The 14110-nt window shown below is 43.1% G+C and overlaps 2 protein-coding genes across 3 annotated transcripts; both read right to left on the bottom strand.

Moving 5' to 3' along the window:
* Window positions 1-2537: 2537 nt before the first annotated feature.
* On the bottom strand, window positions 2538-5576 carry pou4f1 (POU class 4 homeobox 1). The gene is made up of 2 exons (XM_035157595.2): window positions 5216-5576; window positions 2538-4759 (listed from the first exon to the last, which is right to left on the bottom strand). The coding sequence occupies exons 1-2, from the start codon at window positions 5336-5338 to the stop codon at window positions 3785-3787; spliced, it is 1098 nt and encodes a 365-aa protein (XP_035013486.1). The 5' UTR covers window positions 5339-5576; the 3' UTR covers window positions 2538-3784.
* A 1151-nt stretch (window positions 5577-6727) lies between these two features.
* obi1 (ORC ubiquitin ligase 1) lies at window positions 6728-12776 on the bottom strand. 2 transcript variants are annotated; one of them, XM_035158486.2, is made up of 7 exons: window positions 12590-12776; window positions 12269-12404; window positions 10114-10205; window positions 9950-9973; window positions 9483-9704; window positions 9028-9116; window positions 6728-8602 (listed from the first exon to the last, which is right to left on the bottom strand). In XM_035158486.2, the coding sequence occupies exons 1-7, from the start codon at window positions 12659-12661 to the stop codon at window positions 7240-7242; spliced, it is 1998 nt and encodes a 665-aa protein (XP_035014377.1). In that variant the 5' UTR covers window positions 12662-12776; the 3' UTR covers window positions 6728-7239. The 2 variants fall into 2 exon arrangements, with proteins under 2 accessions (XP_035014377.1, XP_035014388.1); XM_035158497.2 differs by lacking the exon at window positions 9950-9973 and having other exon boundaries at window positions 12590-12775.
* Between the last annotated feature and the right edge of the window lie 1334 nt (window positions 12777-14110).

Genomic DNA, 14110 nt, shown 5'->3' with positions numbered 1-14110 from the left:
TATGCTCTGGTAGTTAATGGAAATTAACAGTGCATATGTACAAGTGTAATGATGTTATCAATGATAGCATCACCAGTCAGTAGTAGTAATAATAATAATAACATTAATAATGATCTCGAGGGACAGAGAGAGAGGCGTTACTCTGAGGCACGTTGGGAATACTTCTTGAGTTGTTGGAACCCATAATAAGAGAAATAATAATAATAATAATAATGATAATAATTTGTGTTTTTATCTGGGGCGTTTATTATTCTATGTGATCACAACAGCCTCAGACAGGAAGCCCAAAGCATCATGGGATGGGACCAGAGGAAGTGTGGAGGTTGTGATGGGGGGGGTCATATATAAATATAAAGGGGGTTAAGGCCCTTCCATGCAGACCCATGATGGCAGTAACGATACCTACATGATCAGGTGATGCGCTATCGATAGAGCTTCAGGGTTATGATATCGGCGAAGTTCCTGATGAAATACCCCCCCCTTCCTGATTAATAGAGGACTCTGTCGTAACGGGCTGACATATGGTGGGCGAGGCAGCTGGGGACGGTACCTCAGGCTTCCCCTACGGCCATTAACATATTAGAGGCTATTGAGCAGCAGACAGTCCGACTTCATCCAGCGGGCCCGCGCACACAGACAGAGCTGTTTGATGCACACTTTCAATAATGCAGCACCCTGCTCTGCGCGCGACCGCACGGAGCTGTGCGTGGTGCTGAAACTACATGCGCGTGTGCGTGTTGTGTTGTGTTACTCAATAATATTGTGCTCGCTTGTGAGACTTTGATGTCATCAGATTTTTTAAAATTAGTAATAGACAGATGGATGTATAAAATAAATATGGATAGATAAAAACATGGATGGATGGATAACAATTAGAAAGATGAATAGATAGATAGAATATTAACATATTGTGTTGTGTTGTGTTGTGTTACTCAATAATAGTGTGAAAGTTTGATGTCATCAGATTTGACAAAATAGTAATAGAAGGATGAATAAAATAAATATGGATAGATAAAATGATGGATGGATGGATGGATACAAATCATACATAGATCACACAATAAAGATAAAATACACATAGAATAAATATAAAATACACAAATAATTCTGCACTCTACTATATTCTGAATAGACGCTTGAACAAATGGAAAAGCCAGAATATATTTCCATGTATTGTTTCAAAATCAAAATAATTTGAGAAACCTGAAATTTATCTTCAAAGTTACTCTCCAATAACACATGTTCTGCTGCGATGAAAGTATATCTGCTGAAAATACTACCTAAAATACCTTTTTTTAAAAGCGTCCTGCAGTTCATCGTTACAGCCTCATTTTAAAAACAACGTCCCTGTATTTCTGTTTTTTTTTCACACTGACATTATTTCGAGGCAGTTCCAATGTGGACGTTTTGCAATGATCTACAACCTCTCTGACACTGGAATATAAAAACTACTAGATCAATGAAAGAATATAGTGGTAAGTTAATGATCGACAAAGTGAATAAAGACCAAACTTAAAAATGGGTTTACTCACATTGAGGGGAAAAGGCTCACTCTTCTGTCCATGTAACCAGGAGCTATAAGAGAAGCAATAAAGCAGCAGCGCCTTCCTTCATCCGCCTGCTTCCCCCATGAAACCCCCGGTAGCTCTGTGAAAATATTGCGTTTTATATATCAGCAAATCCTGATTAATATTGCATCACCTGCTTTTAAAAATTTAATGTTTTCTTTTAAATGCAGCGGAACGTGAGTGCAGCCCAGTAGAAATGTCTGGGAGGGAACAGATTTACCTGGGGGAGGACAGTGGTCATTTTAAAAACCCAAACCAACTTCTCTTCTTCCTGTTTTTATTCATCCTCTTCTCTCCCAAGTGTGGGTGATGAGTTATCGGGACCGAGCTGGGAAATGTCATTAAATGTTGAAAGGCGGTAACTTGGTTTTTAGTTCAGTCATTTCACAGCCTATATTCTGTTGTAATTAAACACTTTAATATACGAGCATATAATAATTACATCAATTACCTATAAGTCGACCCCACAGTCTGAGATAAATTAAATTAAATTATAAAAGTATTTAAATTAACTTGCTGTCTTCCAAGTATTTGGGGAACAGATTCCATTATAAAGATTAGTATTGTTATTATTTTGTTGAAAAGTAATCATTATTATTTATATTCTTAAAGAATGGTGTATTCAAAAGATATTAAAATGAATGAAAAGTTGCAGAGCAAGTTAAGAACAAGAGATAACAAATCCTGACAATCCTTCACCTCGAAAATGAATCGAATCCCAAATTATGCAAATGTCCTCATCAATAAATTAGACAAACTTCATCAGAGCATTATTTCGATTCATATACGTCTAATTTCAATAATGCAAATCCAAAAGAAAGGGAAGAAATTGAGCTTTTTTTCAACATGATACCAAAAATGAATCTGAAATTTAAAAAAACATCTCCACGAGTACAAACATTTTTTTTACACATTAAATAGATAGTTGTGTTGAGTGTCGGTACCAATCACCACCAGGAAAAATAGGCGTTTAGTTTTCTTTCTTCAATTTATTAGAAGATTGCTGGAACACACCTCCCTGTTGGATTTGGCTCACACAGGATGAACAGTACCAATGAAAGAAAGGACAACAGAGGAGAGTGGAGGAGGAGTGGTGGGATGAGAGGAGGGAGGGAGACAGTGGGACATCTTCTTTTTTTTTTTATCTTCCATGATGCACATGTCGCTGCAGGTTTTTGTAAACATACTTGTGCACAAAGTAAAAAAAATTTTACTTACACAACCGTAACAAGTAACACGACAAACAACGTGGTGATCTCCATGTGAAAACAGGCATTAAACAGTGACACCCACAACATGAGGTCTTATCAGCAGACAGCTCGGTAGTGATTATTCTCCCAATGCATAGTGTTCGCACTGCAAACTCACAATTTCGTAGGTTGTTGTTGGGTCAGAAAAGAGTTTCGCGCTCTCTGGGTCTTTTTGTTTAAAAACTTCGTGACGCCAAATGTTGACCACAGACCCTATAATTTATGTCCAAAAGACAGGAGCTCACCTCTGACACGTGATAAAGTGAAGTCTGTATATACAAAAAAACCATCTCGACACAAACCTAAAGGGTCTTTTTTGTGCAAATTCAAAATAAATATATCTATAGATGTGACAGCCCTGCAAGAGGCTCAATTACCGCCCGTGGATTTCATGCAGGCCTATTTATTTTTCCCGTTAGCCATAAAAGTTTGCAACTAAATTTGAGTTCATATAGCAGCCTCCAAATAAATAAATAAATAAATAAATATACAGATGAATAAATGAACACATTCATGAATTATTTCTATACCAACAACGACAGGAAAATATAACCAAACAGAAGAACACAGTTCAACAATCAATGAGGTAATTCGTAAATGGCTATACTTCAAATAATAGGCCTATCAGGAGAAAAATAACTCGCTATATTATCAAGCAAATTACCTCTGTCCACGCGTGTTTATTTAAAAAAAAAGGCAATGTCAAACTTTTTCCCCTCGATAGCAACGGAGCAGAATTTGAGTGATCTGTTATTTGCATACTTCTCATTCACCGATAACGTGAAAATAAACCAGATATAATATGAAGCCTTGTAAAACGGGAATCTAAAGCCCACATGTGCACCAACGTGTAAAATATCGCTGGAGACAAAAGACTGAAAATGGTGTCTTCGTGTCCCTTGGTCCCCAAATTCAGTCACACAAACTTTTTTTTCTTCCTTTTTTTTTTTACTCTCTCTTTGCTCATCAGTGAGTGGCGGAAAATTTCAACCTCTTCTGTTTCTGTCTTTGGTTACAAAACCACACGCGCACCACATTTTTTTTCAGGTCCAACTTTTCCGCGATAGCTGCGATTTTCTCGGACGAGGGTCGCGGCTGCACGGCGAAGTAAGCCTCCAGAGACCTCTTCTCCGGGGCCGCTATCGACGTCCGCTTGCGTTTCTTTTCCCCTCCGTTGAAAATGTCCGGTTTGCTCATCTTCTCCCTCTGGGCCCCCTCGGCCTCCTCCAGCCAGGCCTGCAGGATGGGCTTGAGCGCGATCATGTTGTTGTGGGACAGCGTCAACGACTCGAACCGACAAATTGTACTTTGGCTCAGTGACCCCACGCCGGGGATCTTGAGATTAGCCAGGGCGCCGCCCACGTCCGCCTGGGTCACCCCCAGCTTGATCCTCCGCTGCTTGAAGCGCTCCGCGAACGCCTCCAGCTCCCGCGGGTCCGTGTCCGAGTCACTGATTGAGGGGAGTCCGTTGTTATTGAGCCCTTGGCCGCCTTGATTCCCGTGGTGGCCCGGTAAGAGCCCGTGGTGGGTGAGAGGCGAGTTCATGCCCATAGCCTGGTGGGAGAGGTGGCTCAAGCCGTGCATGTGAGAGTGCGGGTGTCCGGAGGGGGAGGAGAGGAGCCCGCCGCCACCTCCGCCGCCTCCGACACCTCCACCGCCGTTCCCGTCGTGCGGCATGAGGGCGAGGGACGGCGAGCCGATGTGGTCCATGATGTCCGGCGGCTCCAGGTTCTGGTGGTGGTGGTGGTGATGGTGGTGGTGGTGGTGGGCCAGTGGCACGGTGGAATTCGACGAGCAGGGCACCGCGCTCATCGTGTGGTAGGTGGCGTCGGGCTTGTAGGGATGCGTCTTGCCCTGGGACACGGCGATGTCCACAGCCGCCAAAGCCTCAGCCCGGGCCAGCAGGGTCTCATCCAGGCTGGCGAATATGTTACTCTGCAGCTGCGAGAGTGGAAATCATGAAAAGGAAAGGGGGGAGAGAGAGAGAGAGAGAGGGGCAGGGGGAACGGAGGCGAAATGGGGAAAGAAAAAGACAAAATAGAAGAAAGGAAGGCGGCAGAAGAAAAGAGAAAAACATAAATAAATGCATCTGTCAGTCGGGACATTTGGCAACACACAACAGAGCCGGAGTATTCCTTCAGAAGCGGCAAGTCATAAAAATTAATACAAAAAAAGAGTAAAGCCGAGCTTTGCGTGCAGCATGCTTTCAAAAAGATCACAGACTCTTCCAGTGATCGCCGTGGAATACATGAAAAAAACATTAAGTGCGCGTCTTGGCTGGATGTGCCTTGGAGCAGCCCTCGTTATTACGCACAGACCGCGCTCGGCGCGACATGCAGCCGAAGCACGGAATAAAAAAGGAGAAAGTGGAAGTTTTTTGGGTTGGGGATCATTTACCTGTGGAGTTTGTAGACAGGCTCTCCTTATAGCTTCCGAGCTGGAGTGCAGGGTGGTGTACTTGTGCTCGGGTAGAGAGGGATGCATGGCGAAGTGCGGCTGTTTGCTGTTCATGGACATCATCTTGGCGAGCGTCTCCAATTAAAGTGCACGGGAAAGAAGAGGGGGAAGCGGCTGCAGGAGCTGGAGAACAGTCATAGATACACAGCGGATCCTCTTTGCCGATCCGGTAATGACGCGCCGCTGCAGTTCGCCGTGTTGTGCGCCGAGGAGCAGCCTTGAGCCCGGAGATCACAGAGATGCCTGCAGTCTCTCAGACGCACTTATCTGTCTACTGTTTCCCACTGCTGGGGATGAGAGAGGCTCTTACACCTGAGCGCCTCAGATCTCGTCAAGCCCCTGCTCGGCTGCTCTCGCGAGACACAAAGTGCCAGAACAGTGAGCCGGCTGACAAATAAAAACTGCTCACAGGGCAGGCAGGAACATCTGGAGACGAGACGCTTGAGCCCTTCTTTTTTTTATTTTTATAAGGGCTCACTCGTCTCCATCCAGTCACGGAAACGCACAATGTCCAAACGTGTTTACGCCTAATTCTTGACTTAAGAGGCCGTGAACCTTTGACCTCACTGTTTATATTCAGCATTGGTCCATTTTTAAGTATTTATTTGGTTTTAGGAAATAGTTTTTCTGGGGAATTGGTGCGCGAAACGTGTCCAAAATAGGAGTAAGCGCACGAAATAGCAATGTAAACACAGGGAAGTAGCATCAAATGGACGCACAAATATTACTATAACATATGAATATACTATTATTTGTGTATTTATTTTATTATCAGTTGTTCAAACGTGTTTTGCACGGCTTCCCATTAGACTCTGCTCTTGTCCCACTTGTCTCTCATCTTAACCCTTTGGAAGTAATGAGGCCTCGTCATTAAGGGCCATCATCGCCCGACGAGCATTAAACAAATTGATTTAATACACCAGCGTCACCTTGTACACAGTCTTTACCTAAATTAATTAATCCCAATGAATTAACACTTCATTTATTCTAACCACCGCGGTTACGCAATTAAATTTTCATGCGGCGATTAGAGTATATGTGAAATATACATGATATCGTTAAATTTGCATAATAAATAAGGCTCTTTCTGCTACAATGGAATTAACTGTGTGCGTGTGAGGTCTCTTAATGTGTGTGTCGCTATAGGCTACGACAAGATTTCACCGGAATGGAAGAGGCCAGGCTTTTAATGGCAGCAAATTATTAATTAGTATAGTCTAATGGAATGGAAATAATCAGGAGATGCACAAAAGAAAGTAATATGATTTTTAAAAAGTTCTAACTTGTCCACTAAATATTAATCTAAATTTCCACTGAAATAAAAAATAAAAATGGAAGATTAATCCCAAAATATCAGGCCAGTGTAGCCCATGGCAGCTCGTGACTGATCGTCACTGACTGAGCTTTTAGGTGACTTGAATCATGCAAAAGATGAAAAAACACAATAGAAAATTAAGCTTCATACATTGCATTACTTTTTTATTTCCTAACACACTCTTATGTTGCCATATTTAATTCAAAATGTCATTTTTCATGATAGTCATCCATCTTCAGTATTGCATGTCATCATAAAAAGATTACCATGTTTCCTGAATTGCTAGAAATGACCGACACGTGACATTCGAGAGGGCTGAAGGAAGACTCTGCACCAGAAGTGATGCACTAACACAGACCAACACCGAAGTGTCTGTTTTAGTTTTGCTCAATTACAACGCACACATGATCAGACTAGAGTCAAGATCGGCCTTAATGGCTATTTAACTGCTACCTAGAGCAACAAGCACACTACACAAATAACTATCTGAAAGACAAAATGACAAAACATGTGTGAATGTGATGCTCAGGTGTAGATTAATATGAAGCAACATGAAGTTAATGTCACCAATCGTGTGTACATGTGAAAGCGGACACATCAGTGTATGGCACTGTGAGAACACACAGGTCTCGCCCCTTTAAAACCTTCTTCACATGAGCTTCGAAAGTTTCGTGGGACTGCTTGTGCTAAAAGGACTGTGAGACTTCCTCTTCGTTGGCTGACTGATGATGAGTGCGTGTCTGTCTCTCGTTGTGTTCGCAGGTTTTCCATTGCAGCTGAAAGAGGAGGAGGAGGGGCTCACGTGGTCGTGGTCTTTGCCTGCCGGACTCAGAGAGCCGGAGGGACCTTCCTGATTGTCTTCCAGCGAATCGAACAGCAAATCGAAAGACAGTTCTTCAGTCTGGGAGAGACCATCGTCCTCCACGCAATCAGAAACATTGACCCGACTCTCCCTACCTGACACCTGCGCTGCAAACCCTTCCTCCGCAGCGCCTTTTGGAGCCACTTTGTCAATCGAGGTGCCATCCGTGTCGTCACCTGGTGGGTGGTTCTTCTGGTCATTGCCATTGTGGGTTGACATGACGCCAGGGCAGGTTTGGGGTTCTGGGATTAGAGTGTGGTCCAAGTCCGCGGGAGGGGACGGGACCAGGGAGAGCTGTGATCCTCTGCTACTAGAACTCTCTCCGTCCAGCATCATGGAGTCCAGCTCTGAGATTTTGTCCAGATAAGCTGCATCCATGGAGGCCTCGCTGGACATATGGTAACTCTCAGGTTCGTCACCTTCGAGGTCGGTGGATGGGGATTCTTCAACCGGGCTTTCTTTACTTGGACCTGGACATGGCTGGTCGGTCGAGTTAGATCTCGGCCAATCGCCCCAGAAGTCAGACTTTGAGGTTTCCACGTCAGTTGTCGGAGGCAAGCTTTTGGTGTACTTGTCGAGGATGTTGAAGTGGTTCTCAATGGCACTGTCCGTCTTACCAAGATTTGGAAAATCTTCAAAATCAAGCTTCCTCAGATAAGACCCGGGCTTAAATGCGACTCTCTTTTCACGGATGCCAGGGCTTCTCAAAGTCAGGGAACGGAAAGCAGACGACGGAGTGGTGGGCAGCAAGTCACAGGAGCTGTTCTCCAAGTCCTCGCTATTCTTATCTGCAGCCAGATTCTTATTAAACTCTTTGTGGTCTGCAGACGGCACGAACGTCAAACTGTGATTTCTCGAGATCGTGCGACACTCTGTCTCCGGGTTGCTGCAGATTGACGCCCTCTCATTGTCACTCAAGCTCCTCATCATCATGCTGATTTTCTGTTGCCGTGTGAGAGCTTCCGTCACAGCCTTGCTGCTCCCACACCCTTCCTGCCCTTCAGGACTTCTCTTCTCCGACTTTGTGACCCGGGACTCCAGGTCTTCAATGTACTGGTCACTGCGCTCCAGAGCCCTCTTCAGATGGTCCACGTCACGCTCGTACAGCTGGATTTTAGCCTCCAGTGCTGCCACCGTGCAACGACCAAACCTGGGGGAAAGATCGTTTTGTTTCTTTAAATTGTCCAAAGATCGTTGTGACAGAAATACCAAATAACATTTACCTGAGTGACAATTTTTGTAATGCATTTGATAAAAGATATCGATTTTGAAAATAAAATATATAAACAAGATATAAATAAAATGGTCTTGAGTTTGTCTTTAGGAATATCACTTTAGCTGCTGTCGATTTGAAATAAAACAAGGACAAATAGACAAATTACCAACTTAAGCAACAAGTCACTGCCTCCAGCTTCAGCCTTTTTCATTGGAAAAACACTAAACTGAAACGGAGCAACTTCATTGCAGCTTATTTTGTTAGTTACCTCATGATTTTGACTTAGAGGCCGATGCCAAAGAGTATTTTCAAACACGATACATAAATGTGTGTGTCATTAACACAAGAAACAAACTTACTTCTGAGGAGATCTGCTCACCACCTCTGCCTTCAGTCTCATGTTCTCTTGTACAAGGTCGACATTTTGAGATCGTAATGCCTTGTTTGCCTGAGGATGGTAAAGGAACACATTTGCAGTAGGTTAAACATTATTTCTCAAAGGTAGCAAGACAAAAAAAAAAAAATCAATCGGGTATAGCCTTTATGCTTCAGACAGAAACATCAAGTAAGCTGATCTTTATTTCTTATTGATGGATGTTAATGTGGCATAAAGAAGAAAAACAGTTTCTTTTTTGTTTGCCTCATTACCTCGTAGTAAAATTTGTTGTATCGAGTATTCTTTAAGACAGAAAGATGCAGATAACTACGTTTTCAAATCAGGTAACACAAGTGACAAGACAAAGATTTCTTGTAGCAGCTACAGACAGTGCTAGTAAATATCAGTGCAATGAATTAATCATTGCAGGTAACAAACCTCTTTTAGTTTGTCCATATCCTGTTTTACTTTATCGCAGACATCTGTGGCGGCCCGCAGCCTGTTTTTCATTTCTTCCAGGACACTGGGGTCAACGCTCATGTCATCTGTTTGCTCTGTATTAATGCTGCAGGGATCCAGAGCAGTTTTCAGTTGTGCCTCCAGACTTTGATTCTTGGTTTTCAGCTCCTCGTTTTCTCTGATGAGACCTTCAATTTCTCCCTGTTAGAGGGAAATAATGGCAAAATGAAAACAGAGTTTGACAATTAACGACTACATTACTATACTCATTGAGTTACTAACATGTTGAAAAGTTAGCATGGAGACTATTAAAACATAGATTTTTCACAGAATCTGACACATTCAACTGAGGTATAAGTAAATTCTGCTCCAATGTTCAAATGAAAGAAAAAAAGTAGCTGCTCCAGAAAATGTGTATCAGTGGATGATAGTGATTGAAACTCTACCTGAGAGACACTGCTTATGGATTTCTGTTGGTAAAGCCAGAGAGTCTACTTCAACAACAATCTAAATTTACCTCAATCAAGTTGTTATTGCTTTAAAAATATATAAAAGCAAACAAATAAACAAACAAATAAGCAGTATAGCACACGGCATGATGAACTGGTACCTCGTACTCCCGTAAAAGCAGTTCTCCTCTGGTTTTCCGGAGACATTTCCTCATGGAAGGGCCGTCACTGTGATCACTCTCATTGGAACCTCCTGTAAGCACAGAAGGAAACTAGGGTGTAAACAGGGCTCATACCTCTTTGAGAGAGGCAACAAACACACTGGGCACAGGTTTGAAGAGCCGAGGCAAGTCAGGCTTTAAACTGAATGTAAATGTTAACTGAGATTCCCAGGCCCACCTGCAGAAAGTTGTGTTAGATTTGATGTTAAAACGAGTCTTAAAGCCCTTTGAGCCTTTCCTAAAGTGTTCAATCAAATTTTGATATCAGCACAAAGACCGTCTCAGTAAATGTTTCCAGTTGTGTTCATAAAATGGAATTATAAGGTACTTTCATCTCTGAGAATGAGTCTTTTTAAACCCCATTATTTTAATTTTATCAGACAAACTGGTGCATTAGTGTGTTAAAGTTCAGGTTGCAGGGAGAAGATAACTGCGGCAATAAAAGCTCTGCTGACATTTTTGTTCTCAAAACTGTCCCCTAATTCCTGAATGAAATAGTCAAGTGAAAGACGGAAAAATCCAAGTCTGAATCCAGCTGCATGCGGTGTGGAAGTATCAGTGTGAAATTAGGTCAGTTTGCAGTTTATTCAGGTCAACAACAAAAAAACAGGTGTACCAGGAAATGAGTTTGTCTGATCAAGAATCGCAGAATCACACACTACACAAACAAAAACACATTCAACAAGGGATTAATTTCATTGATTAGATTCCTACGCTTTACTGAGTCCTTTTCGGAGACTTTTGTGTAATTCGGACTGGGACAAAAATATAACATATATATATATATATATATATATATATATACACATATACACTGAGACAATGTCACACAGGCAGGTTTTGTGGTGTTTCAGCTAATAGCTTGGCTGAAGCCTCACTCAGAAGGAGAATTTATATAAAGGAGCCTTGTTAAACCTGCAGAGCTGCTAATACCACACAAAGCAAAGTTTGTCTTAATGATCCATTGCAGGGTGGATAACTGATGTTATACAAGATCCAGCAATTTGACTCAGTATCAGATCACTGTCTGATATCAGTATTGGCTCAATGCATCCATAATTCTAACTTATTTTGCATTTCAAAATACGTATTTCTCCAAGTCCAGATGGTAGAAGAATGAAAAGTTGATTGTAAACAACTCGTGATTGGCAAGAAGGCACTTTTATATCAAAGATATCTACAAATAACAATTTGGCAAATGCATCTTTTCTGGCATCACTGCAGAGCGGTTTTCAGACATGAACTCCAGATAATGTCCTGCTGTATTGTCACATGGGTTCCTTTGAACATAACCAGACCTGTTACTTGGGTGCTGGCAGGAAAAACTCTGCAGATTGTCCGGAGCCTCTGACATTTGTGTTGTCACATGTCATATGTTCAGTGGCCGAGTTATTGAACTCTGCTACCAGTCAGTGGTGATGGAACTTCACAAAGCCTTGAACTACAGCCAGGTTCATCACTTTTTCTAGTCCCCTGGAACCATTTCCGTTTATCGCTTTCCCAATTTGCAGCGTGTTTTATGTAGCGCGTGTTGTGACTTCTTGTAGCAAATGTGTCACTGTTCTTTTCTTAATTTGCAGTGTGTTGAGCTCTCTAGGACACCGTACATGTGTATTACGTATCCATGATTTCAGGAGATAATCCAGAGTTAAGTGCAGGTCTGAAAGCAGCGTAAGAGAGGTGGCTGCTAATGCTTGCTGTCCTTGTTCACATGATCCGAAGGTCTGTCTGGGTTGTAGTACAGCTTAAATGATTAGTCGAGGAATTAAAACGGTTTTGAAACTCATTTTCCTTATCAGTTACACTTGTACTGCTTCTGTTTATACTTATGTTTTGCAGCCATTTTCCTCTGAGTCTGATTCAAGTCTCTCTCTTCCTTTGCTCATGCTTTGTTTGGTTAGCATGACTTTTCTGAAGCTGCGGTGCCTTGAGCTCCGGATCAATGGAGAAACACAAACACTACATCTGCGACGCTAACAACAGGCTCGACTTCACTTGCACTGTGTGAGCTGCAGGCGGATCGCAGCCTCGCATCGCTGTGTTTGTGTGTGTGTGTGTGTGTGTGTGTGTGTCTGCTTTGTGTGTAGCTACCCACCGATGATCTCTCTGCAGGGGCTCTCTGCTGTGATGGGGACCCTGCAGGTGGGACACTGGCTCGCCTTCTTTAGCCACATTTCCATGCAGGACGAGCAGAACACGTGGTGGTTGCCACATATCACCGGCTGTCTGACCTGCCGACACACACAAACATGTTTACTCCGCCGCTTCGCTCGCACGTTAAAGCCCGGAAACGCCACGAGCTGGTCACGTTCGGCCCCACGAACTTAAGCCGCGACAACTTTAGCGCTACCAGGAAGCGGTTTTTTATCCCGCGTCATCACGGAAGTTGCGGGTCTAGAAACACGTCGGCTCTTACCTTCCCGAGACATATCTGGCACGAGATCGGCAGAGTCATCGAAAGCGTCGACGTCTGGTAGTTAAGAGCCATGATGTGAAGTAACACACGGACACACGCAGCCTCCCGGGAGCAACAAATCTCCCAACATGTCCCGCGGCTCTACGCGCCGAGTCTCGCAGCTACGGAAAGCCCGAAAGGCCTAAAAGGGCTTTTCGCGTTGTCATCAGTTTGGGGCGGAAGTAGGGCGGAAGTGCAAACATACAACATACAACCTTCCAAACCCTGATGTGGTGCAGTTTGATGCAAGTGAGGGTGTTTTGGGGTGAAATGTGTGGAACACAGCAGCAGAAGTGACAGAGACACAGAAGGCAAAACACCATGATTTTACAGTGTCAGGTCTTTTAGGAAAGAGGAGGTAAAATTTACTATAAGATCATTAACTTCATTAGAGACATGGATTTGCCTAAAAGAATATCGCAGATTTTTCTTTCTGATTGTTTTCTTCTGCCTGATCGCTTGTTCCACACTCCAGTCCTGCTGGTGGCGGTAGTGCGCCTGTACGGGGGTTTACCAGCCGCCAATGAACACTAAAGAAGAAGAAGAAGGAAAAAGGAAAAAGAAAGACAGTGACACATAGAGCTGTATTTAAAAAGGACACCGCTCATGTTGTTTTTACCATCATTGTTGTTTCTCAGTCAAATCTGAACACATAGAAACTATTCAAGTATCTTCACATTCATCTGTGAAGATTGAGCAGGTTCTCCAGGTTCTAGTCGGGCACATCTTTCAGCTGTGGGCCCAAACAGCAGCTGAAAGAAAAGAGATTCTGTGCTCAACTAGAATTGATGGTATAGTTTAGGCATTTTATTGTATATTTAACATTATGGTATAGTTTAGGTGTATGTGTTTGCTGTTCACCCAGACATATTAAGAGTTAAATTAACATGATACCTGTAACTGTATCGTAAAATGTGACAGTGGAATTTAAATTCAGGCTTATGGAGGGTGGGTTTTATTGCTGCGTTTCATACTTCGGAGTCTGGAACCCCGAGTCGGAAGTTGCAAATGGAACGCCCCCTCAAGTCGGAATTTTGACGGAGGTCGGAGGAACCTCACCACCCCGACTTCAAAATCCAACATAGCCGCTCCGTTCCACTAGGGAAAGCTCAAGATTTTACAGTTTATTAGCACTTCTGTCATTAAATTTGTCTTAGACATAACACTGTCTAATTATGGTCTGTGGACGTGTTACTACGGTGTTAGTATGCGTGCAATGCCACGTAATGTGTGATTATTAACTGGTTTTGCTAACAATGGCTAGCCACTAAGGTAAATTGTTCCTTTGCAATTGGAAGATTATCAACTCAGGTTATTTGGTTATTTGGGTGTGACGTCGAACCGAGGGCCGAGCTCCGAGGTGTAATGCAACGCGGCATAACCGACCCCTGAGTCGGAAGTTGCCACTGGAACGCCCCCTCAAGTCGCCACCCCAGACTTCGAAAACCAAGATGGCCGCTCCGTGTATCAACGGTAGTGAAA

Source organism: Hippoglossus stenolepis, chromosome 1, assembly GCF_022539355.2.
Source record: "Hippoglossus stenolepis isolate QCI-W04-F060 chromosome 1, HSTE1.2, whole genome shotgun sequence".
NCBI lineage: Eukaryota > Metazoa > Chordata > Actinopteri > Pleuronectiformes > Pleuronectidae > Hippoglossus > Hippoglossus stenolepis.
Note: the sequence above shows the minus strand (reverse complement) of the source record. Positions and strands in the feature narration are given on the sequence as shown.

Bases quoted from the DNA above. Each gene is read 5' to 3' on its own strand.
- pou4f1 (XM_035157595.2), bottom strand. From the start codon at position 5,338: ATGATGTCCATGAACAGCAAACAGCCGCACTTCGCCATGCATCCCTCT. The intron at 4,760-5,215 runs GTAAATGATCCC...CCACTCTCGCAG, and splicing joins CCTGTCTACAAACTCCACAG to CTGCAGAGTAACATATTCGC.
- obi1 (XM_035158486.2), bottom strand. From the start codon at position 12,661: ATGGCTCTTAACTACCAGACGTCGACGCTTTCGATGACTCTGCCGATC. The intron at 9,705-9,949 runs GTAGAGTTTCAA...TCCCTCTAACAG, and splicing joins CCATAAGCAGTGTCTCTCAG to GGAGAAATTGAAGGTCTCAT. The intron at 8,603-9,027 runs GTAAGTTTGTTT...TCTTTCCCCCAG, and splicing joins GTGAGCAGATCTCCTCAGAA to GTTTGGTCGTTGCACGGTGG.